This window comes from Amblyomma americanum, chromosome 1, assembly GCF_052857255.1.
Source record: "Amblyomma americanum isolate KBUSLIRL-KWMA chromosome 1, ASM5285725v1, whole genome shotgun sequence".
NCBI classification, from domain to species: domain Eukaryota; kingdom Metazoa; phylum Arthropoda; class Arachnida; order Ixodida; family Ixodidae; genus Amblyomma; species Amblyomma americanum.
In genome coordinates this window covers 124,625,463-124,650,216 of record NC_135497.1, presented here as the reverse complement: position 1 = coordinate 124,650,216, position 24,754 = coordinate 124,625,463, and the positions used below count along the sequence as shown (strand labels likewise).

Below are 24,754 nucleotides of genomic sequence, written 5' to 3'. Positions count from 1 at the left end.
CTAATTCACAAAGTACCCATCTTGTGCAGGCATGTGTGGTGTGGCGATGTCAAAAATGATTCTTGCCACCACCACACATCTCATTCCGAAGCGACCACCAGTTCAAAATTTCCCGACTGATTTGCACAGGACCCAGCTCCTGGACTGATTTGGATTGCAACTATTTCATTCCAAAGCCTAGTGCAGACTGGAGGCACCGCCCCATTCAGTCACCTCTATACCTTCTTTCCAAAAGATCCAATTCGTACAACAATGTACTCGATTTTGTTCATCACGTTGTTCAATGTTTTTCACCTACTAGAGTCAATCCCACTTATAACGAACCCGACAGAAATATGGACTATGTTCATTGTATCCGGTGTTCGCAGTAAGAGGACTCTGCATATTACAGCTAAAGATACTAAGTTCATCAAAAATAGCATTTATTACTTTAAAACTATATCAAGTGCATCTATTTCAAGATAACAGACCCTAACTAGGGCCCTTAGTCTTTGGGTAAAACCCAATTTTACCCAATTCTTGCATCCCGAAATTATTTCTTAAAAATTGGGGTAAACCAAATTTCTCCCCAAAAATGAGCCTTCAAGATGATGTTGGTTTTCCAGTTCACAGAGCTCAAGAGACCACAATAAAATGTGTGGATATCTAGTGTTTACTCCTGAGGGGTGCCTACGGTCAACTAGGAATCTTATAAACTTCTTTTAACGCTCATTTTTATGAAGTGGATGAATTATAGGATAAGTTCCAAAAAGGGCGATTTAGAAGTGAGAGGCAAAAAGCATGGCTGCCGAAAAGGCAACTTATCGGAGTCACTGTATGAAGCTTTACCAAAAATATCGGCACCCTAATCCCTTTGACCTTGTGTGTTTAAAATTATCGTTGTGATACTGTTCTCACACTGTACGCATAAAGGCAGACTGGTCTTGCTCAGATGCGGCAGTGCTTCGTAGGATATTGATAATGTACGCAATGAAATATTTGTAATAGATTAAGAAAAAACTTTAATTCGTGAACAATTTTTTAGTGGAGCCTGTGAATTCCTTATTTATGAAATAATAAGCAAAATATAGGGCATTTTATGCCTAGCAGAAAAACAAACCGTTCTATTAAACTTTCCTATGACGGAAAAAAGACGCCAAAAACCGCGAACTACGAAAATTTTTCCTGAATAACCCGATTTTCCCCAATATTTGAGCTCGAAAAATATTGCCTGATGTTTACCCCCCAAATTACGGAAAAAATAAAACCTGAAAACCAAAGGCCCTAGGTACAACTGATCGTGGCTGAAGTGTGCTAGGCAGCTGATTGCAGGTTGAACACCTTTATCAGATTTCTAGCGGTAGGAGAATGCTCTCACACTTTGTGCACAAGGGCTTCCTCATAGTATGGCTCTGCAATGTCGTTCAAGTGAACGTTGTCATCGGAGGCAACATCCAACCAGCTTTGCATCAATGACGCATTGCCACAAGTCTACGTGCATCTGATCAAAAGAGTTTTCTACAATGTCAGCTATCGTTTCTGGGCCCTTGCACCTGCAAAAGTAGAACACAGAGCACATGCCTACAGAACCAGCTGCACTGTCTGTTGTCTGGCACTGTGTGCATGTAGTAGCAGAACAAAAGGTGGAGCTGACTTGGCAGGCGATGCATACCACGTCACCAGCATGGCCAGCAAGGCATTAAAATTTCTCAGATCACTGCAGTTAGCTGATCCACGACAATGCACAGTAGCTTCAGTTTTGACACTGCCACCGTCTTGCACCCATCACCCTTTTGCTTCCACTTAGGATGTTTTGCCCCGTTGTCGCACGTGCAGGCAATGATCGACCTGTGCATGAGTTTCAATGCCGCCTCTTCAGTCATTTTTTTTGGGCCTTTTTTGGATCGACATGTTCTTTTTGTAGCGTGTCATGGGAGCTTAGAGGTGCCCTCCGGTGTTCCCCACTCGCTGGAAGAGCCAGTTTTTCAACTTCGGGGCAAGTTTATGGTGTCTCCTCATTTGCTGTAGCTCAGTGGTGTCACCAGAGTTGTTCGTTGTATCTGAGACGAATTGCCATAGCCCTAATGCATATTTTGACGGTAGCACTGCACTCCTTCGTAATAAGCAAGCGTTCGTTATATCTGTGGATGCTATTATAAGTGGGCTTGACTGTACAGTAAAAGCTCGTTAATTCAAATTCCACGGGGCCGCCAGGCCAGTTCGATCTAACCAAAATTCGAACTAATGAAAGTGAGCAAAAATGGACGTGTTTGATGCCCGGAGGGCACGAAAAACATTTATTTAGCAAAACAATCTGTTATCATCTTCTGCTTCTTCTCTCTGAGGGCTACCGTAGTCACTCGGTCTTCTAGCACGCGAATGCGACGCAGGGAGTCCCCTTTAAATGTTACTGTTCTGTCGGGCTGGAGCTTATAAAACAAAGCCGTCTTATCAGCATTGAATATATCTTGTGCCGAGTAGCTTTCTAAGTACTGCTGCAGAGCACCACTTCGCCACGTGGCACAAGTTTCTGCGTTCACTTCTTTGGCTTCTCCGGACAACACCCGGAAGACAAGATTATGTCTGTCTCGAAAGCGGTGAAACCATCCTTCGGAGGCGACAAAATCTTCCATTCATGCGCAGGGCGAAATCGACCGCCTTCGCCATGATAATTGAGCCGCTCAGTGGAATGTCTGCGCTTCTCATTTCCTTCACCCACGTGATCACAGCGGTCTCAATTTCCGGATACTTGGCTAATCGGAGCCTTTTTCTGTTGCTGGCGAAATCTTCGGCTTCGTAGGCATCCTCGATGGCCTTCCTATTTCGGACGTAGGTCGACAACGTGCTTGGTGGAATCCCGTGCTTCTTCGCGATTTCCACTTTGCTGGCCTTCCGTTCGTCCACCTCAAGTAAAATTGCCACTTTCTCCTTCACCGTCTTGGCGCAGTATTTCCCACGCGAACACACCTCGCGGACACAAGCTCATAGCAAGCGGCGTGCAAAACGAGGGCTAAAACACTAAAACGTCGTTCCTTGAAGCAGTCGCGGCAGGAAAGACTGGTTAGTACTTGTTCTAGCACCCTAGCGGCGCCCCGATGGTTGTGCCATCTATCGTTCTGCCGTGAAAGCTTCCAACGATGGTTTTCAACAGCGGCGCTTGGCGGCGCGCAGTTCGAATTATGGGTGGCGGCATCAATTTTTGAGTGAATTAACGAGCTGTTATGCGCATAGATTTCTATGCACTGCGGACCGGACCACGATGACTATTTCGAATTATCCAAAATTTCGAATTAACGAGTTGTGAATTAACGAGCTTTCACTGTATTCTGTTTATGTGTACCTTCACGCGATTTGTGGAAATGCTCGCCAGCATTTGCATCCACAATGCACTCCACAATACGCAGTGAAGTGCTGTACGCATTGATTTAGTTAATGTCGCTACACAAGTATAGGCTGCTGTATACACATGAAGGCCCTGACAAATGAGGGGCCATAGTGAGCAATCAATTCAAAAGGTAAAATCACTGTAGTGCACATACCACAGTTTCATTAAATGCACTTCAAAGCCATTGTTGCTAGCTATGTGCAAGTGTGATACAAGGTAAGTGGCCAATATTCAATTTCTGCAAATTACAAGAGCATCATGAGCCCATTTGGAATGAATATAGTGGCCTCAGCAGTAGCAAAACATCTTCGTCTATCAGAAGGTGCCACAAGAAGTCTCACAGTAATCTTTACATACTGCAGAGAACAAAGAAAGCATTAAAACATCTGCAAAGCAGGTCGAAGAAATACAAGCCATATATTTGAACTAAAGGTACTTTCCACATGCCCCTTCCTTGGATACCTGTAAGCTGCGGGCTAAAAAATTGTTCTAATGCTTCATGAATAGCCAGATTACTTCAGCTTAGTCATAATCGGCATATTATGCTCCAATTCAAAAGGTAGTCCAGCAAAAGTGTCAAAGGCCTTGGAGACATAGAAACTATGTATGACAGCACAACAGTAAATACAACCTTAAGTTACTCTCAAGTGCAGCATAAGGGGCATACCTGGGGGCTGCAGTCCACCACGCACATCTTTCCGGAGCGAATGACTGCACGCAGGGTGTCCAGTTTGGTGCCATACAGATGACCACTATGCTCACCCCACTCAAGGTACTTGTTGTCAGCTATGTCTGCCTCCATTACCTCACGTGACACAAAGTAGTACACTTTGCCATCCGTTTCTGTCTCCCGGATTGGGCGAGATGTATCTGCATCGCCACATAACAAAACAGTTTTGTTAAAACCTGGTAAAAAAAGTCAAACTGCCATGAAAGTGAGTGGGTAGCCAAGTTTACATAGAGTACCTTGTATGTGAAACATAAAAACCATGTATCATCACAATCACACTCGATACTGAATTATACTTGACAGTGGAAGGTAGTTAACATTAGCACAACCATTTCAGGCACTGCTAGTGACCATGTAAAAAACAAAAATGCTTAATAAAAGCTCTTAACAAAATTACTAGCTATTGTTACTACTGTTTCACTTCAAAACTGAATTGAACATGTTTCTCATGGCCATAAAGAGCCTTAGAAACTGCCTGCTGTTATGAAGATAGACATATAATGTGTGTAGATACCTTCGTTAATTCTTTTTAATTTAGGTCAAAATTTTGGTTTGGCTAGTTGGTTCATTGCATCCTATCTTACGTGTGCCTTCTCATATCCTTATTTAGTTCTGCTTGCTTCATATGTATCCTTGTAATTCATTCAGCTAGTCGATAGTTCCACATACCAACCCATCAGAGGCATTACGTGGAATAACAATTCTTTTTACCCTTAGACTCTTGCTCCCCCTCCCAATTTACAATGAGCTTAACAAGCTCCTTTCATTTTATTTAAATAAAGACACAATGATTTAATACGACACACTGTAACATAACAACAATAACAACTTACTGAAAAATAATGCTATTGCCCATGTAAGGGTGGTACGTTTCCTATGAACACAAGCCTGAATGCATTACAACTACTTGATGAAAGACACGTTCTAGCCACAGCTTCTACAGCCTGTTAAGCTCCTTTACAGCTGCATACTGTACACACACAAAAAAAAGTTCATGCAGTTTCACATCCAACATTCTGCCAGGCACTAGTGGAACATGGATAACATGCAGCCTTCTTACCTGTAAAAATCTTTGAATCCATTTGTTTCAAAATCTCCAACCGCAGAACATAAAAGTGGCTGTACTCGTAAACAAATTGTAAATTACAAACTGTGGGGTTTAACATCCCGAAGTGACACATGGGCTGTGAGGGACACTGTAGTGGAGCACTCTTGATTAATTTAGACCACTTAGGGTTCTTTCTTTAAAGGGACACTGAGTAGATGAGTAGAAATAGAAGTCAGCCAGTACTGATGCATTATCAAATGCTAGTCACAGAGACCACTCGTCCAGAAAACAAATCTTTTATAAATTAGAAAAGACCAAGAAACGAAATAGAGGTGTCACCACCAGCGGCTTCTTTCCCAGGCAAACAGCCTTTTTTTCCCCAAATTCCAGACGCTATACTCCATCTCACAAGCCGTTTACAGCACCGTGAAAGCTGCGGTGATCTGAGTCAATCAGAACAGCGTGTGCTGCAAAACGTGTTCCTCCGTGCCCCTAACCCCGCAACTGGTGGCTCCATCCCTAGGAAGGAAAGAGCACCAGAGCACCGACACAGCGGATGCCACGTTCACGAATGGTGGCAGACCACTTCGCAGCAGGCCTCCGCAATGCTGCGTTCGTGTGGACTTTCTCTGCTAATTTATGCAGGGAATGAAATACTTGCTGCACTTTCAAAACACCATTCTGAACTGTCTTTTCAATTACTGAAATAACTGTTTGAGAAATAGTCCCAACACTACTCAAATATCCGAGGAACTATTTGTTGTCTTCCTTGGCCCTGACTGGATGAGAGCACTCTACCTTTCACAGTGATGCAAACAGCTTGTGAGATGAGGTATAGGCTACTCTATCGTGTAATTCAATATAGTGATCAGGGAGTCCTTTTCCGTGTAGGGCGTCGTGAGTTTAAATTGAATGGCGGGAATATTTTCAATCTAATTTTCTCAGTAATAAATGCACCTTTATAGCCAGAAATAGCCACAGAAAAGAATTTCACTGAAAACAAAATTTTGATGCAGCTGTCCTCAAGTGTTCCTGTGCCCTGACATAGCAGAGCACATAAACAGAAAGCAACTTACGAGGAAGTGGTGTCCCAAAGCGTGCTGGATCGTAGCTAATAAGCTTGTTCTTCAGTGAACGTCTGCCAACACCCCGTGCTCCAACGAGAACTACTGTCTTCCGCTCAAAAGGCGGCATCCGGGCAACCTCTTCATACAACAGCAGCTCAGCTTTTTCAAACTCTAAATGGGCAAAAGAGCAGAAAGAAATAAACACAAGGACATCACACAAGAGTTAGAGACTATAGCTGTAGTTAGAAGTAGAAATCAATATCTTAAGTGTGAACTAAGTAATTTTTTAACATATTCCTCTAATACCTGTGAGACTTGAGACTTCGAAGACAGCCTAATGCCATGATGCAACATGTCATTGCAGCAAACACAGCACCTTGTAAAGGTGAAGTGGTACGTTAAGAAGCATTGACAAGTTGTAATTGAAGGGATGCTGTCTGCAGTGTAGTATGCTGTGCACAATACTGACGACACAGCATTGTAAACCCAGAAATATGTAGATCTGCTGGCAGCTTGCATTAATTGAAACTTGCTGCAGCCAGAGAATTTTGTTCACCAGAATTTGAATTACCCAAAGGATCATGCAAAAGGGGTCTAATACTTGCCACACAAATAGGTCCCACATGCAGTACATTTCAGCCCTCTCACAATTGCTCTCAGGAGTTAAAAATCAGTATCCCTGGTGATTTCATCCCAACACGCACCATATTTTTCAGAGTGATGAAAGTAGGAACCTGATATGGTATTGATGTCTTTTAAAAGTCTCGGAAGCTAGCAAGCACATGTCCTACAATTGCTATGCAAGCTGACTGTGCAAAGATGATGCCAGCAAAAGATGCAATACAAGTAATATCACAGGAAAATTTTTCACCAGTTCTCAAAATGTGGCTCTCATCTTGCAGAGGGTCAGCCAGGAAGGTATAGTCACGAAATATTACAACTAGTGACGTGCCCCCAAAGCAGTGGATAGCAACACTCGGCACTGCAGTTACGAACATGCCGGTAACAAAAGTGCCAGGTGTGTCAGCAAAGCACAGTGCCGCGCCGTCCACACACTGATTTTCACCGCTGTGGTGATGTCATTGTGCTGATCTTTTTTTACTCGTGACTGTACGTTAAGGTCGAATTATTAGCATTCAGCGCCACTAAAGATGACAAAAATATGCACACTTCGCAAAGTTTTACTGCAGCTACTCATGCCATCCCATGTTTCATGAAGCTGAGATTCTTACACAATCACCAAAACCAATGCGCGCAATTGATCCTTGAGGCTTACCCCACAGCCAAAGAACAGAAAGCAATGTTCAGTCAGAATTTGGTGGTGGCTGGCAGATGAAAAAAATAATAGATGATTTAGCATGGTTGGGCCAAATGCAAATTAGGTGCACTAGCGCTTGGTTTTCACTTCAGTGTCAGTTTTGGTTCGAGGCATGGTTTTCAATGTCAAGCAGGCTTCAGACAAAGATTTGGCGAAATCAGTGAGTGGCTAAAAAATTATGGGGCCGCTTAATGCACCTAAAGAGGGCAATGCGATAGCAGTGTGTTCTGGATCCATTGGGCATGGATGGAAGTTGATGAAGAAGATGACATCCAAAGCATGGCGTGAGAGACTAGCAGTTTAAACGTGCGGGATGTTCAGCAGCGGCTATGGCGTAGTGCTCTAATGCAGTGGCCAGAGTTGCTGATCTGTTTGCATTGCTGCAGATTCGAAAGCCACTCGTGGCCATAAACTGTTTTATTTTAGTTCATTTTATTTCAGGTCAAGAAGGTTTCAAACAAAGATCAGCGAAATCGGTGAGTGCTTAGTACTTAGTGCTTGCGCACTAAAAGTACCTTGCCTACACCACCATCAGCGTTGTTGACCTTCATGCCTTGTACGCTGCTTAGTACTCAGTGCTTGCGCACTAAAAGTACCTTGCTTACACCACCATCAACGTTGTTGACCTTCATGCCTTGTACGCTGCTGGAACTTTGCTTTCTTCCAGTCTGCACATGTTCTAACATGCTTTCGCTTTCCACCCCTGCCCCTTGTGAATATATAGAGGGTGATATTTTGAAAAATTGATTTCTGAGGAAAGGAAAATGGCGTAGCAATTGTCTCACATCTCTGTGGACACCTGAACCCCACTGTAAGGGAAGGAAGGAAGGTGGGAGTGAAAGAAGGAAGAGAGAAAGAAGTGCTGTAGTGGAGGGCTCCCGAATAATTTAGGTGGATCTTTAAACATCGCACAGCACACAGGTGCCTTTTGCGTTTTGCCTCCATCAAAAACACAGCCACTGCAGCTGGGTTCGACCACGGGTACTCTGGCTCACTGATTTCTTTTAACATTTGCAGATTTTTATTTTTAAGACTGTGTGAGATACGTCAGTGCTGTTTGTGCAAGTGGATTGTACAGCAAGGAGGACATTATACCGGGTGTCCCAGCTAACTTCAGCCAAGGGTTAAAAAATAAATTAATAGAGCCAGGCGAGCGAAACCAGTTGCATATTGGCAACAGCCATCTTGCGCACCACAGGCAAATTTTCCCACAATTAATTAATAGTTTAACTAAGTTTAATTATCTAATTTAAAAATATTGACTTTAGATAACAAACTGCATTTGAAGAGTTGTACAGCACGTTCAGAAACCCTCACTCCATCACTTACGATAAGGAAACCCCCACACGCATGTCTTTTTTTCCCAACTCCAAAGAAAGCCCACGAAATACAAAAATAAACCACATGACTAACGCATTCGTGCGTTCACGATCATGCTGCTCTCAAGTGTGGTTTGAGCAAACGAAATCACCTGCAACTCTGACCCGGCGGCCCCTCAGCAGCGACAGGCCGATATGTTCGCGGTGGTTTCTCGTCTGCGTTAGCCAGTTGGCACACATGACGGTGCGAGTTGCCGCCGCTAACATATCGGCCTGCCGCTGCTGCAGGGCCGCCGAGTCAAAGCTGCACGTGATTTCAATTGCTCAAACCACGCTTGAGAGCAGCACGATCATGGCATGCGAATGTGTTAGTCACGTGGTTTATTTTTGTATTTCGCGGGCTTTCTTTGGAGCTGGGAAAAAAAAGACACCATTGAGGGTTTTCTTAGCGTAAATGATAAAATGAGGGTTTTTGAACGCGCTCTACAACTCTTCAAATGCAATTTGTTGTCTAAAGTCAATATTTTTTAAATTAAATAATTAAACCAACTATTAATTATAAGCAAAACAAAAATTGCCTGTGGTGCTCAAGATGGATGTCACCAATATGCAGATGGTCTCACTCGCCTGTCTCTAATAATTTATTTCTTAACCCTTGACTCAAGTTAGCTGGGACACCTGGTATACTTGATATAGATCAATAAATAGATGACTAATTAACTATAATTAGTTGTTTTTATTTGATTTCAGGAGGCAAGGTTATACTACAAAGCTGGAGACAGCCAGCATCTAAGGTGAGTCTTGTTTTTAAATTTTCTTAATTGGCAATGTGGTTAGAAATGTCGAATGTCAAAAATATGCACATGCAATATCGTTGAGTTGTCCTTCCATCAATGCATGTTTACTTCGATCCCATTTGATGCGTTTGTGTATTTGATACTGTAGAAGTTAACTTGATTTCAGCGACGATACCACACGAAGTGACGCCATTTTGTAACTATGCAATTTGGGAAAGCCAACTCAACAAGCTTTCAAATGTGTATTTTTGATGTTCAAGTTTCGGACCACACTGCCGATTAAGAAAATTTGAAAACAGGGCTCACCTCTGATGTTGACAGCCTTCAATTTCGCAATATAACCTTGCCCCTGATTATAAAAAATAAAAGTTTATTAACTAATTTTAGTAAATTAGTCTTGTAATTATCAATCCACATCAGGTACATAATGTTCACCTAGTTGTACAATTTGCCTGCATAGACTGCACTGACATATCTCTTACAGTTTTAATTTAAAATAAAAATCTGTAAATGGTAAATGACCCTTCAGTTGATAATCAATACAACTCGTGTTCTCATTTTTCAAATATAACACATTTTCCTCTGATTCTGCCATCCTGCACGACTGCTACGTGCTGTGCTTGTATTAGCGAAGCTCTTTTTCAGTACAAATGACATGCTCACTAAAAAAAACTATTTATTTATTTATACAGGTTCCTACAGAGCCCTCCTGGGCATTCGTGTAGAGGAAATGCATGAAACGAGTACAGACATTCCGTGAGCCTTCAAAACAACTAACAACGCCAGGACATCACAACTGCACCTTAATTTTTTCTGCAACTTGGTGTGAAGAGAGTAGCAGATAGAGAAAAGGGAGACCACTTGGCTTACCCCACATGTGCACACTGTGCATAAACCTAAATCAGCCGCTTTTATACAGACCCCACATGGTGGCTCAGTAGTTAGGGCGCTCAGCTGTTGATCCAGAGTATCCGGGGTTCGAACTCGACAGCAGAGGCTGCATTTCGATGGAGGGGAACCCGTGTGCAAAGATCCCCAGGTGGTCGAAATTATTGTGGAGCCCTCCACCATGGCACATTATTCTGGAGCCCTCCACTACAGCACCTCTTTCTTCCTTTCTTTTCTCAGTCCCTCCTTTATCTCTTCCCTTATGGGGCCCATTCAGGTGTCCTCCGATGTGATGTGTGAGACAGATACTGCGCCATTTCCTTTCCCCAAGAAACCAATTTTTAACTTTCAATTCTCAATTTTTTTTTATGCAGAAAACTAACCTCGATATGACAATATAAATAAGGTGAGAATTTTTTTTCTGTTTGCTTTGGCCACGACTGTTTTTTCCCTTACTATGCAAAGCAGTTCTGCACCAACAGCCATGGAGGAAAACAAAAAAATCAATGCCAGATATGTTTCACTGTCTATGCATTTACGATCACAGGTAAAAGTCAGAACAAGGAAGCGGCTGACAACTGCGGCATGGTCAGGCAAGCAAATACTTTACATACACATACAGGCACATACAGGCATATTCTAGATGCATGCTTTCTGAGCTTGTTGGGATGCTTAGAAACTACTCAGTGGGGTCAGTAATGAGCTTCTCCGAGTCGACGATGACAGCGAATTCTGACTGAACCCATAACTCACAGTTTCTTGGCTTAAGAGTGAGCATAGTCAGACAACAGCGCAGTGAATGAGATATGTTAGCATTGCTTGCAGATGGAAATGGCAGATGGTAATAGTCAGGCTACAATGAGTGTACCACCAGACAACAGCTATGTGTTCACAGGCACTTGCAAGTGCTCCAGAAATTCACAGTGCATTCTTGTTGCGCAGTATCTCAAAGCATATATATATGAGCAATAGGAATGTGGCACTTTCACTATAATGGTTCCAGCACATCAGCCAGCTGAGCCGACTGTTATGATGAGTACGTGAGTAAACAATACTGACAAAACTAGAAAATCTGATCGTTATAACCGATTATCGTTATATTTGTACCGGCAAAAAAAAAAACAAAAAGAACACACCCAAATTATTCTCCCATGCATTTATACACATAGGGCCATTTACATCCTGTAAGCCAAAAGGTGTTGCTTTCAACCACAAAAAAATACCTGCATTGCCAAAAAACAAAAATCTTGACTCTAAATCGCCATTTTGGTGGCCTTTTCGAGGGGCGGTGTGACTGAATCATATTAAGGTTCCGCTGTGCACATCTAACTCAACTCTCGTGCCTGTGAGTATAAATTAAAAACAAACACAAGCAGAAATGCAAACATACCTGCTGATGCCTTGCTCTCATACATTGTTTTTCTCTTCTTTTTAGTAACCTTTGTACCACACATTTCTGGAAAGAGATGGATACAGATAATATTATGTCAAGCACACATTTACTACCTGGCTACAGAAACTATTTTTGCATTAGAACAACGATAAAATTAAGCAAGCTTTACTTCACAGACTACTACTGGTCACACAACTAACATGTTATAAACCAACACTTCTGTAGGAAATGGCCCAAAATATGTTGCACTATCACATAGAGACAAGAAATAAGCTTAAATAATACTGCAAGTCTGCTGGTGACATGAGTGTGTATAAAATGCACTGAAAACAAAACTAATCAAGGCCTGTGGTAGAGTGCTTTCAAAGACACAGTGTACATTAACAAGAAACCGCAAGGCATACGCTTACAGTATCATGCCCCAAAAGTTTGATTTGTAATGACCAACATCAAAATTGAGCTGTTTGCTGCACAAAACTCATACATTTTTAGTTTTTCACTGCTTTGATGTTCATAACATTTGTACACTGTAAAAATAAAAAAATGACAAAAAATATCTGCAGCAGCTCCTTAGGATGTTCCAAATTTCATATTTAGATCGCCAAGGAGCAGCACCTCCTTTTCCTCATATCCCACACACACATCATACACAGCAAGCCAACACACTGAAACCAAAGTAAATAATGCAAACATTTAATAGCGGTACGATGCACTAGAATTCTATAATTTCAATATTAACAGCTGTAAGTATATGATGAGAATGTACTCCACCAGAAATTATCTACCAGAATAAGTTCTGTCTACAGGAAATTAGCAATTTCATGCTGAAATGAAAGTAGGAAACTTGCAAAAGAAAAGCATAACTAGGAGCAAGGAAAGTTAACTGCAACCTATTTCATACAACATTCATGTTTTTACAAATGGTATAACTCATCACTGTCAAAATATTCCCTGCAAATGTATCTTGAATTTATTAGTATCTTTTTTAACTTTTTATGTTTACTACATTTCTCTACCTCATCCCCGCACAAGTCACAAGTGAGAACAAAAAAGCAAAAATACAAAACAAATATTATAAAACTGCCCAAAACCTCACCAATGATATATGCAGATGCCGACACAAGTCTTGTTCATTGCATAAATGGACGGGCCCTCAGTACCACACATAAACACTGCTGTTTAAATTCAGTACAAACATCATATGGCATCTGGTACCCCCCCCCCCCAAGAAAAAACTTTTGTTCTCTAACTCTCACTATAGAGTCTGTCCAAATTTTCTCAACGTTTTCCATAGCAACCATAAAGTTGCTAGTGCTCAAGTATGAGCACCCCTTCCACGATGGCATTTAGGACAATGAATCACAAACCACTGTGATGAAACAGCGGTCACTGAGAGCAGCAGCTCAAGCAACAACATGAATCAATCTAAAGAGGAATGGCGTCAATGACTGCTCATGCTGCAAGCACATGTTTTTAACTACATAATACTGCAATGCCGAGCTTTGGTTTGGTTTATGGGGATTTAACGTCCCAAAGCGACTCGGGCTATGAGGGACGCGCAATGCCGAGTTTTGCCTCTGACTAAAGCACTGCCCATGTTATAGCGATTAAATTTAACATTTCAAAACATCCTTCAAATCTGTGCATACATCCCCATTGAATTTACAACCTTCAGGTGCTTAGATTGTAGTGAACAAAACATTTGTACCACAAATAAACTGTGCAATGCAGTATCCTTAGCTTTCCAAAACAATAAAATACTACAAAGTTTCGCCATGTATTGCTTCAAGCACATTTAGACAAATATTTTCATTTCACCATTTGTTTGCGATGCTTGACCCAACAGAAAGGTAAATGCAAACATAAAATGATATAAAAACCAAACCAATGTGGCCACAGTTGAGGCAAGTTTAACACTGCACACTCCTTTTATAAAGAAAAAGCGTGAAACAAACTTTGCCATCATGCTTGCTCAGAGCACCTGTCAGCCAAGCTCGAACTAGTTGTAAGGTGGTCTGCACACTTGAGATCCAATAGCTGTCAACCAGAAACGGCAGAGCTCCAAACCACTGAAGTGCAGTGGTGACACACCATTGTAAAACACTGGCAGCTGGCTGAAACCTAGCAATGAAGCTTTCATTGTCATGCAGCTTTAGCTACACAACAATAATGGATTCCCCTCTAGTTTGGGGAACTTGAGTGTTAATTCTACACCTATTTAAAATCACAAAAATCCTTACATTACAGGAGGGAAACTGGGAAACATTGCAGTTATGCAAAACACACTAGTACCTGCCTATAATGGTTAAAGCCTGCTCATGTCAAAATAAAGTACTGCATGACAACAGTATGCAGTCCAGCAAAATGAATTTAAATCTAAATGCAAAATCTTGACTGCGAACAGGCTCGTGCGAGCAACAAGTTGACAATACTACTTAAAACAGGTACTATGCACATGTGAAATTAAAATGCAAAAATACTTTCATTGCAGTCCTCAACACCTGTGACATATCTGTCTCATGAAAAGCAGCAATTAATGCATACTTGTCTTTGTTGCATAGTCATACTCTGGCCGCACAAAAGCTCGTCTTCGTTCCTCAAGTTCCTGAGATGGGATAAGGCCTGCCGGACCTGAAGCAGATACTCTTCTTGCCTGTGTAAGCAAAGAATGACACATGAAAACCTTCAGGCTTTGTAATCAAACAAATATATTAAAATTAGTCACAATAAAAACAACTACAAAAATAATGAAAATACAATTCAAATCTAAGCCAACAAGCTGATAGCATAATTGTTTTAACAGAGATACTTTAATAAAGTAGTAGATTCAACCTGATGACACTTATCAATTCAAATGCAATTAAGATCCGCTTAATCTGGCACCACGAAACCTCATGCCAGTCTGCCTGATCTTTGACATGTGCACTTTGTTTATTAAGACTTTAGAGCCCAGCTAATGAACTGATTCATGATGCACTGCAGAGACAAAAAAAAAAAGTGAAAGCTTAGCCTCAGTAGTTCAGACATGTCACCTATTCTAGAGTCATTGTGGCCAAAAAAAAAAACTGTTGTGCACATATGAGTTGTGAGTGTTGTGAATAAACCAAAATGCTCACTTCAGCACGTTCCCTATAAAGCACTCACTTCTGTAGTGCTGCTGCTTTTCTGAAATATTATGTGGAATTTTAGCAAACTACAACAATCTAGCAAGAATAAAAGAAACTGCAGATTTAAATGAGCTCGTACGTATCACCACCTGATGCCTGACATCTGACGAGACATGCATCACTGGCATGCTGGTGTCTAGCAGAGTCGTCGCATTGTGAAGCATAAATGCTCAAAAAACTCTGGAGGCAATCAAAGCAGCAGCAGTTTCAGCACTCTTGTGGGCAGATTACAGCTCTGCGTGTATAGCAAAGGGTAAAAAAACTGTTTGCCAGGAAGCAGCCTTTTTTATTTTGCCCGATTCATCATTGATTACGCAATAAAAAAAAAGGAAGATTAAACCAAGCAAAAAAATTGATTGCTGGCTCACTTGTGACCAGTAGATGTGCTGAAAGAGAGGTGCATGAATACTTCAGACTATAATTTTGTACCTACCTGCCACCAGTTTGGATCCTCCTGATTGAGCACTTGCAGGATGTCACCCTGCTTGAATGGCAACCCAATTTCTTTACATGGTAGAAGGGTATCTTTAGATGGCTCATATGTGTACAGTGCTTTCACAAAACACTGCAAAATAAAGTACCATTCAAGCACACACACACAAAAAAAAGCCTCACATTTGTAATATGTCAGTTGATGTCACAGACACATACCTGAAATGTTGGCAGGTTGTCGTGATATGAGGGGAGGATTTTGAATGCAACACTGCCTTGGGCCTTTTTCAGTTGCAGCTGCAGCTGCAGCTGCTCAGGCGTGTGAACTGGCACTCCATTGACCTCCAAGATTGTATCACCAACATGTAACAACCCTGAAATATAAGCAAGGTGTCCACAATACTAAGTTGCATTCCCTTTAACACAACAAAATGTACATGTTCTGAAAGTTCCTTTTAAAAGTAACCATGAGGAAACACAAACTGAATGTTCTAAATGAAATAACTAGTACAGACATGCCTTCCTCTGTTGAACATTCAGTGTATGTCATGACATGAGGTTTATACTTAGCATGCCTTTACCACACTTTACAGTTAAGCATGCTTTGACCTTCACACCTCAACCTATATTAAAATTGAAAACAGAAAATGCAGTGACGGCAAATTTTTTTGGTAAGCTTGTTCATCTCTTTCCTCACAGCAGGGTTCAGATGTCCAGTAAGACATGAGACCATTCCTATACCTTTCCTTTCCTCAAAAACCAATTTATTTATTATTTCAACATAAGTAACCCCTTGAAAAAAAAAAAGTCACAAGAACTTAAAAAGGCAAAATACATTATCATGAATACCACTAAAAGGCATAAAACACATATCCAAATCAGAAAAGTAGCTATGATATTACTTTAGTTCTTTAGGGACTAACAGACAGCAAATACTACCATTCTGGTATTCATTATTGTTCCACAAAAGGAAAAGATTAGAGCTAGTAACAAGTAGAAAAGAATCCTCAAATCACATGAAACCATATTGCACAAGGAAGGTCGGGAAGTCTGATACTGCCATAAGCATCACAATCAGTCAGTCAAGAAATCTACTTCAAATCCTAGCATCTAGTGAAAAAGAAAGCTTGCACTCAAACTCACCTTGCCTATCAATGATTCCACCAGCAAGGATGCGAGCTATCATCAAATTGTCATCCTCAACTCGTACCGTTATCCCCTGAAAACATTAAGCAAAAGCACCTCTATACCACATGTGTGCAGAATCACAAAAGCAGCAAGCTGGAAATGAAACAGCCACTCACCAAGGGTTCATCATCATTCTTTCTGATTCCCACCATCCTGATAGTGTCATTCAGGGTCTCAGGTGCCATTGCTGGTGCCTCCTTCTCAAGTGCTAGTGGTTTAGCAGGTTCATAGCTCTTTGTAGCTACAGCATCATGGGCGTTGAGCAAGGCCTACCATGAACAAAAGGAGAACCATCAAAAACAAAATACAAGAACTCACTGCAGTCTAACTCCAAATGCTCATTTGGTAGTAATTTTTATCCCTCTAGCTTTCACTGTTTTTCTTGGTGCATATATTAAGAATGGTAAATTTATAAGCAAGGTAAAGTGTTTGACAATTTTGATCTCAATAAACCTTGAAGACACATATGGCACGATTTTCCAGTAGCTTTTTTTACAAATTCTACGGCTAATGCAACACTTATTGCAGAGAATTGTCAACACTCTGTTATTTAAAAGATGTGAAACAAAAGAAACCTTGCAGGTAGATTTATTATGTGAACCTATAAGCAAAGGTAAAAACCCCCTTCTCTGCTTTGAACAAAATTTTATCCCTGAAGTGACAAATCTGTTATATTAATTACATCTCTTTCACTTAGGGCATTACTGAATGACAAAAATGAGTAATAAACAAAGAACGTCAACAGATAACACCAACTGGGTCACTACTGAAGTTTGAAGCTGAGGAGGCAATACATTTTTATCACTCATGGGCATACTCAAAAAACAATGCCAAACACCCCAAGATGCACCCGAAGTGACCGTCTAATGAATTAAAATTCATAATAAATACAAGGGTACCCAACCAACAGGTTATAACTATTCATGGTGATACAGCAGATTCAATTATAGCCCCTAGCAATAACTGAACATACCAAACATTTTTCATATTGGACAGACAAGTAAGAGCCCCAAATTAGTTCCTGTGCACTCCAAAGGTAACAAAGTGCAGTTTATCAAATATGAAGGGCTAAGCAGTCATGGAGACTGCATTGTTCCAATATTCTCTAAGGTTCTCCATTTTTCAAATAAAAAAAAAGCAAATATAAAAAATTTCCGCAAGGAAGACTTCTCACACATATTCAGCATCGCTGCAAAAGTGGCAGAGCTCACACTCAAAAGCAGGCACAACACTACATGTAGCATACAAGCGTGGAAGAAATGGCGGAACTTTCGCAAGTTTTTCCCCAACACTGGCCTCATTTAGAACACTGCGCTCGGCCACATTACTGGTGGCTCACGTTTCTGGTTAAGCTTGCGGGTGCAGGTGAAAAGTCTATTGACTGCCGTTGTAGTCTGTGACTTTGTGCTAGCACCAGCCTTTAAAGCCAGTTTTACACTTAATTTTTATAGAAGAAAAAAAAAAACAAGACCCTTTCAAAAATCTTTTTAAGCTTCATTAGAAAACCTGCTTATCAAAAGAAACAAAGATTCACTTCTTGCTTACCTTGGCCATGAACAACTGCCATGAATCAATTCAGTTGGTCTATTTACACTATTGCAACAAAAGTTAAGAAACGCCCATGTGCAGTTTCACAACAGCTATCCAAATGCAATGCCAGGCCACAGAGGACAACACCAACCTCAAACACACAGCCCACTAGGCTTGACAAAAGAGTGTGAAACTACACCAGGGGTAAGACATGCAATATATATTTTTCACTGTTGTCAATAAGGCCAGACACTAAAGAATAATTTCAAGAAAGAGCCATACTGAGAAGTGAGGACCACTAAGAATGTTGGCGAGCTCTTGGGCGTCACGACCACTGACTCTACGGCAAGCCTGGCAGACATCCCTCAAAAGTTCTACATTGTTTGTGGAGACAGGCTTGAAAGTGGTAGTTTTCTCTTCAAGATGATCTTGGACCTGGTAGACAAAGAAAGAAAATTTAACTGAATTTATCAACTTTACATGTATTTCACAGCAACAGAACCGACCAACTTTATTTACGGCTCATAATGGATGTCACCGTAACACCTAATAACCAAATATTGATGCTAAAGATCAAAACGATGCCAAGTAATTGTGCTTTGTTTTTGTACCGTGATACACCAGGAACTTCTTCATGTAAGGTTACAGCTGGAACTTTCATTTTAAATAACACGCTGGGGTTACCTCCTCAACTCATTTTGGCTAACCACTCACCTGAATACCATTAGCACTTCAAATGCTATACATATCCTCAGTCAGCATACAAGGTATCACATTGATCAGTGCACATTTTGTTGACATCGACCTCCTCCATAAACTTTTTAATATTAAAAGTCGACCAGTTCTCATTACACTGAAAAACTATGCAAAAATAAATATACCATGGTACTGGCTCTTATGCCAAACTGCGAATACCAGTACGCCAATGTGTTTCTGACATTTCTAGACCTTTTCCGAATCAGAAACTCTTAACAGTGCCTCAGAAATTACATTGATGCTATTTCTGAGGCACTGGCCCCACTCTAAAATTAATTTTCTCATGACTACTGTCTGGTGAAAGACTCTCCATATCTATGAATGTAACATCATGTAAATGATTTCAACAAGTAACTTCAACCTCATCTCAAACACAGAAGGCAACATATCAGCAAAAGGGTAAAAAATAGCAGAAAAGAAAATGAATGCAAAATATTTTTCTACCTGCTGTTCACTGATGTCTTATTCTTCTGCACAACTCCAGAACAGTAACACATGATTAGCACAGCACTACATAAAAAAATACTCAAGTGCGCAATATAAAGTCTTCACAGCATAAAATGAAAGAAAAAAGCAAGAGGAACACACACGTCTTTTGCCTTCATACTTTTGTGCTGCAAACACTTGATATTATGGATCTTAAAAAACTGGTCCAAGCAACTTTCCTGCTTGAGTACAATGATGACAGCACGTTGAGCTAGCAAGCACAGGATGGAAACAATGTAATTTGTGCCGCATCAAAAACCTTATTACAATGCTGAAATGCATTCAGAATGCCTCCATTCTATGCAACTAACTGGACTTAGCAAAGATCAGTAAAAATAAATGAATTAGCACAATGTACCAAAATTGCTCACTAATAACAACCACAGCGATGATGTAGACAATATGACCATGATAATAAATGCCATGCCAATTACACTCTTTTAGCTTTCTGACAGAGAGAGGGCAGTGACTCCAATGCCTTGTACAACATGCATAGATGCCCAGCTGCAAGGGACGTTGCTATTAACATGCACAATGCCAGCCTATGAAGTTGCAGAACGTAGCTTTTTTCAACTTCCTCGAATTTCGCTGATCACTATTCCAAGTTAAACAAAAGCTCGAAAGTAGTAATAAAATGTTGAATGCCCTTATGATGATAAACGACAAGATGTGACAAAAATTTATGAAAGTGCCATACCTGCACTAAGCAGCTCATGACAGGCGATTCCATGAGACCTTTGAGAAAAATGAGGTCAGTGTCCCGAACACCCACACGTCCATTGAGGTCCTCGATGTTTTCCCTGACATGCTGAAAGGCAGCTGAAGAATAAAGTAAAAAAGACTGAATGACTGCTTTAGCAACTCGAGAACAGGAAAATTTGTTAAGTTTTCAGCAGTGGTTACAAATGGTTACCAAGGCAATTATCACAAAACTATGTGATAATTATAGCAAAAGACAGATTTTACACCAAAAATGAAGAAGATATGAAGCTTAGATCATTTCTTTTTCATTTGTGGTTGTCATCCTAAATTTTTCTTAATTCATTGAATGCTTAAGTCGCATACATTTTAAATAATGGAAGCGCCATAGATTGCCTTTAATGTATCTAGCTGCCATAATGTGCACTACATTCACATGCCATATGCACTTTTGCACCTGACCACCACCACATAACAGATTGCTATATTCATAAAATGAATATATATCCAGCCTAGGATTGGATTGCAAAACATTTATTTCGTCAGAAGGCAAAATGCAGATGATCCGATTTAACCAGATTAGAATAAATGACATGTTCAAACAGTTTACACGGGACACTCGTTAATGATATGGGTCTGTAATTAAGAGCACAATGAGCATCACCAGACTTGAATATTGGTACCACCTTACAGTCCCCGGGTAGCTTTCCTGAATTCAAAGATTGCGAAAACAGTGCACACAAGTAAATGGAAGAATAAACACTTGTATTCTTTAAAAATTTAGAATTTATGTCGTCGATTCCCGAAGACGAAGAAATTTTGAGATTATTAATTAGACTTTCTATACCAAGACTGTCAAACACAATCGGGTCCATTAATGGATTCTGCACAGGCTGAAAAGAGGGCAGAGAAACAGATGATTGCTGTAAAAAAGTATTTGAGAAGGCGTCGTTTAGCACTTGAGGGCATTCTGATGAAGGAATGGCTGCGCCGCTTCTATCGTTCAGAGCTACTGCTTTATGCTTGGGACCAGAAATGATGTTCCAAAATTTTTTGGCATTATCAATCAACAAAAACGGAAGCGTACTCTGGAAGAAAGCCTGCTTGGCGCTTCTTAAGGCTTTTCGATACTCAGATGTTATGGCACGATACACATCCCAGTGATCAGGGCAACCGGTGGTTTTCGCTCTACGATAAACTCGTTTTTTTTACTTAAAAGGCGTTTTAATGCGGCAGTGAACCATGGGGAACGTTGCTTGCCTGATATGACGCGTAAAAGTATGTGTTTTTGGACGAGAAAATGAACTTTTTCTTTAAAAAGGCGCCAGTTCATTTCCACAGTACGGTTATAAAAGTTTGGCATGCACTCTCCTAAGAAGATTTCGAGTTCAGCGTTAATCGACGGAAAATTTGCCATTGTATAAACTCTGATATATTTGGGATTCGGTCGCACACGTGTGCTAGTATCTTTAAGGTCAAACTGGATGAAGGAGTGGTCACTGAGGCCTGGTAGAAATGCCAATGAATGAACTAGCTCAGGAAGCGTAGTTAGAACAAGATCAAGAATGTTAGCGCTAGTAGTGGTGATACGGGTTGGCTGGGTAATGAGCTGAGAAAAATTGAAGTCAGTGCACAGATTTATGAAGCCAATCGAGTCAGGTGACGAATCCAGAGTGGAAGGGAACGCGCCAGACCAAATTATTTTTGGCATGTTGAAATCGCCAAGTAAAAAGATTGGCGAAGAAGGAAACCTAACTAAAATGCGATTGAGCACATCATGAAGTTCACTACAGAAAGACGATGGAGCATTTGGAGGGCGATAGCATGCGCAGAAGATTACGTCTCGATGATTAATGCGTATAGAGGCGCATACAATTTCTAGTGAAGAAACAAGTGACACGTGTGAAGAATGCAGATGATCAGCGACCGCTATCAGAACACCGCCTCCTATTCTGTCTCCACGGTCACATCGATAAGTAATGAAATCCTTTTCGCAGTTTAGTATTTCATTACAAATCTTTGAATTCAGCCAGGTTTCGGTGAGGACCAGAATGTCTGCATCGCACGTGTCGATCATCACGCTTGTTAACAACACTACGAATATTAGAGAACAAAACACATATGTCATTTGGAAGCTCATGACCACGAGCAGGTAGCTACGCGGTAGAAAGATCGGCAGGCAAGGCACTACTATCAGGGCTGAGTGGGGATGCTTGGTTATTGATATGATATTCACAGATGCTATCTGATGCCGAAATGTAGATGTAACACTTATTCTTTATGAACAATTTGTTCTGACGAATAGCGCACTTCTCTCCACTTGCTTGTCCAAAGTCAAAAAGTTTACGTGCGTTGCGAGTTGATAAGCAGAAATCTTCCGTAACCTTTATCCCAGCATTTTTCATTTTGCTTCGGTCAGTAAACACGGCTTCTCGGATCTTAAAATTCGTAAACTTGACTATGACAGGACGGCATTTGTCATTCGAAAATTTACCCAGCCGATGCGCGCGTGCTATGGCCTCGCTGGGTAGCTCAAGGTCCATTTCAGAAAGAAGCTTTTCACGCACGAGCTTTTCAGATTCATCCCATGTTTCGTTTTGCGTGTCAGGGAGGCCGTGAAAAAATAGATTATGGCGTCGTGACCTGCCTTCGAGGTCGTCGAGTCGTTTATGAAACGCCTCTGCTTCATTCTGTACAGCCTCAGACACTTCCTGGGTAATGTCAAAGGCGCTGGAGGCTTGCGAGGCAGCTACTTTTTCTTCGACGGCAACAAGCCTATCGTTCATTCTGGCCATCTGACGCTCAAGCTTTGTTTGTGTTTGCCGAACTTCATTGAGCTGGGAGAGTATTTCGCTATGGTTCTTGTCAATTTTTTCGTTTAAAGATTTTAACAGAGTGACTACGTCATCATTGGACTGGCTAGAATCTTTTTTAGGGGGCCCTGGGTTCTGTTCAATGTCGCCACCTAGGAGCAATAATTTCAGCACATATACACATTCGCAGACAATGCACATGAATACGCTTGGGCATGGCACAAGCAGCAGGTTGACATTACTTGTGCGTTTACAGTGCAAAGAAGGACATGAACTGACCTGCACCAAGAAACAGAAGAACATTGGTCGTTGCTGCATTGCTGCTGCTGTTCCATGCCCACTGAAGGCGCTCGGTGATTGCCAGTGCTTAAATGGGCGCGATCAAGGAGGTTATATTAAAACTTGGCGCGATACACTTGATGACTGTGACGATGGGGCTTGCGCGGCCAAAGGTGCAGACCACTTGAAGGCGATGGCTTCTTCCGGTGGCGTCGGGCAACATTCGCTCATTCGTAGCGAGCCGGGCTTGAACTGTACAGGCAGCCGAAGATGCGATACGGGGCGCTCAGTCGATGTCAGGTAGGGAACGTGCTGCCGGTCGCTCGAGTCATGACTAAGTCCGCTCCAAGATAGCATCTGCACCAAGAAACAGAAGAACATTGGTCGTTGCTGTATTGCTGCTGCTGTTCCATTGCTCCCAGCTCGACGACGGAGCTTTTGCCGAGCGGCGCCGCGGCGCACACAAAGTTGCAGTGCACGACCGGTAGAGGGCGCACATCCAGGCGCCGGTTTTCGGCGGAGGATGTAAGAAAAGTTTTCTCTTTGAATTCGACGATGGCCACGCGTGCACTGCCGGAAGCCTGGGGAGAGTCGACGTCGTTATTGTCGCGAAAGCGGCCGAGGTACCCAGCACGGTATATACTGTCCCCTTCAGATCGCCGCCTCCACCGCGGAAGTGTCGCGCAGCAGCATTGCACCCGTGATTCATTAGTGAACGACACGGGGCTGATAAAACGCGTAACGCCTCGCCAAGCCCTGCCCACATCGACGCACTCAACAGCGGAGCGAATATTTTCGCCGGCAACTTTTTCCTTACGATAGCCAAGCAGCCGGCGTCCATTTACTCTCCGGCTCGCTTCCTACTGCTCTGCGGAGAACGGGGCTTCAGCCTGAATCTTACCAACTTTTTTGCGCCACCACTCATAGAGCAGAATGAAAGCAACTGATAAGAGTCAGGCGCTTTATCGAAATAGGTGAAAACGTAAATAAAACGGGAACTGGGCTATACCATAGAGTAGACAACAAAGTGTCCACAAATCAGTAAACGCTTTCAGTGTAAACAAATGCGGCCGGCCATTAGCTTCCATCGGGATATGCAGTGAGCGGCGGTCCTCGCCATTTCATCCAAAGCATTTCGTGCGGCTGTCCGCAGCCTGAGAGTGTGCTAGACGGTTCTTTTTTTATTCCTTCATTATTGGAGTTACGTCACATTGCCACCAAATTCAGAAACGGGTTATGCTACGATGGCATCCGCAGAATGTTATAAGAAATTCAGTTGTATCAGTGGCAGTTACACTAACATGCTATGGCCCCCGACGTGCATTGATGCAGCAGGTATGGTTAAAAGCTAGTTCGTACTGTTCGCTATATCTTCCCAATAATTTTGCTAGTTACGCATAGTGTCACGGCTATCCACCTGGGAGCATGGGATTTTAAAACTAGCTTTTAGGAGATCTGCATACAACGTTGGAAAATGCGT

The 24,754-nt window shown here is 41.7% G+C and overlaps 1 protein-coding gene across 1 annotated transcript in view; it reads right to left on the bottom strand.

The window, feature by feature from the left end:
- Nucleotides 1–23,631, bottom strand: part of LOC144113613 (protein PALS2-like) — a 31,822-nt gene extending 8,191 nt beyond the window's left edge. Inside the window, exons 1-11 of the mRNA XM_077646778.1 lie at nucleotides 23,275–23,631; nucleotides 20,181–20,302; nucleotides 18,524–18,676; nucleotides 16,828–16,980; nucleotides 16,667–16,742; nucleotides 15,743–15,897; nucleotides 15,525–15,656; nucleotides 14,469–14,577; nucleotides 11,922–11,987; nucleotides 6,219–6,380; nucleotides 4,032–4,234 (exon numbers count right to left, since the gene is read on the bottom strand). Coding sequence (XP_077502904.1) covers nucleotides 4,032–4,234; nucleotides 6,219–6,380; nucleotides 11,922–11,987; nucleotides 14,469–14,577; nucleotides 15,525–15,656; nucleotides 15,743–15,897; nucleotides 16,667–16,742; nucleotides 16,828–16,980; nucleotides 18,524–18,676; nucleotides 20,181–20,213 — 1,242 coding nt within the window. The 5' untranslated portion in view covers nucleotides 20,214–20,302; nucleotides 23,275–23,631. The remainder of the gene's footprint in view (nucleotides 1–4,031; nucleotides 4,235–6,218; nucleotides 6,381–11,921; nucleotides 11,988–14,468; nucleotides 14,578–15,524; nucleotides 15,657–15,742; nucleotides 15,898–16,666; nucleotides 16,743–16,827; nucleotides 16,981–18,523; nucleotides 18,677–20,180; nucleotides 20,303–23,274) is intronic.
- Between the last annotated feature and the right edge of the window lie 1,123 nt (nucleotides 23,632–24,754).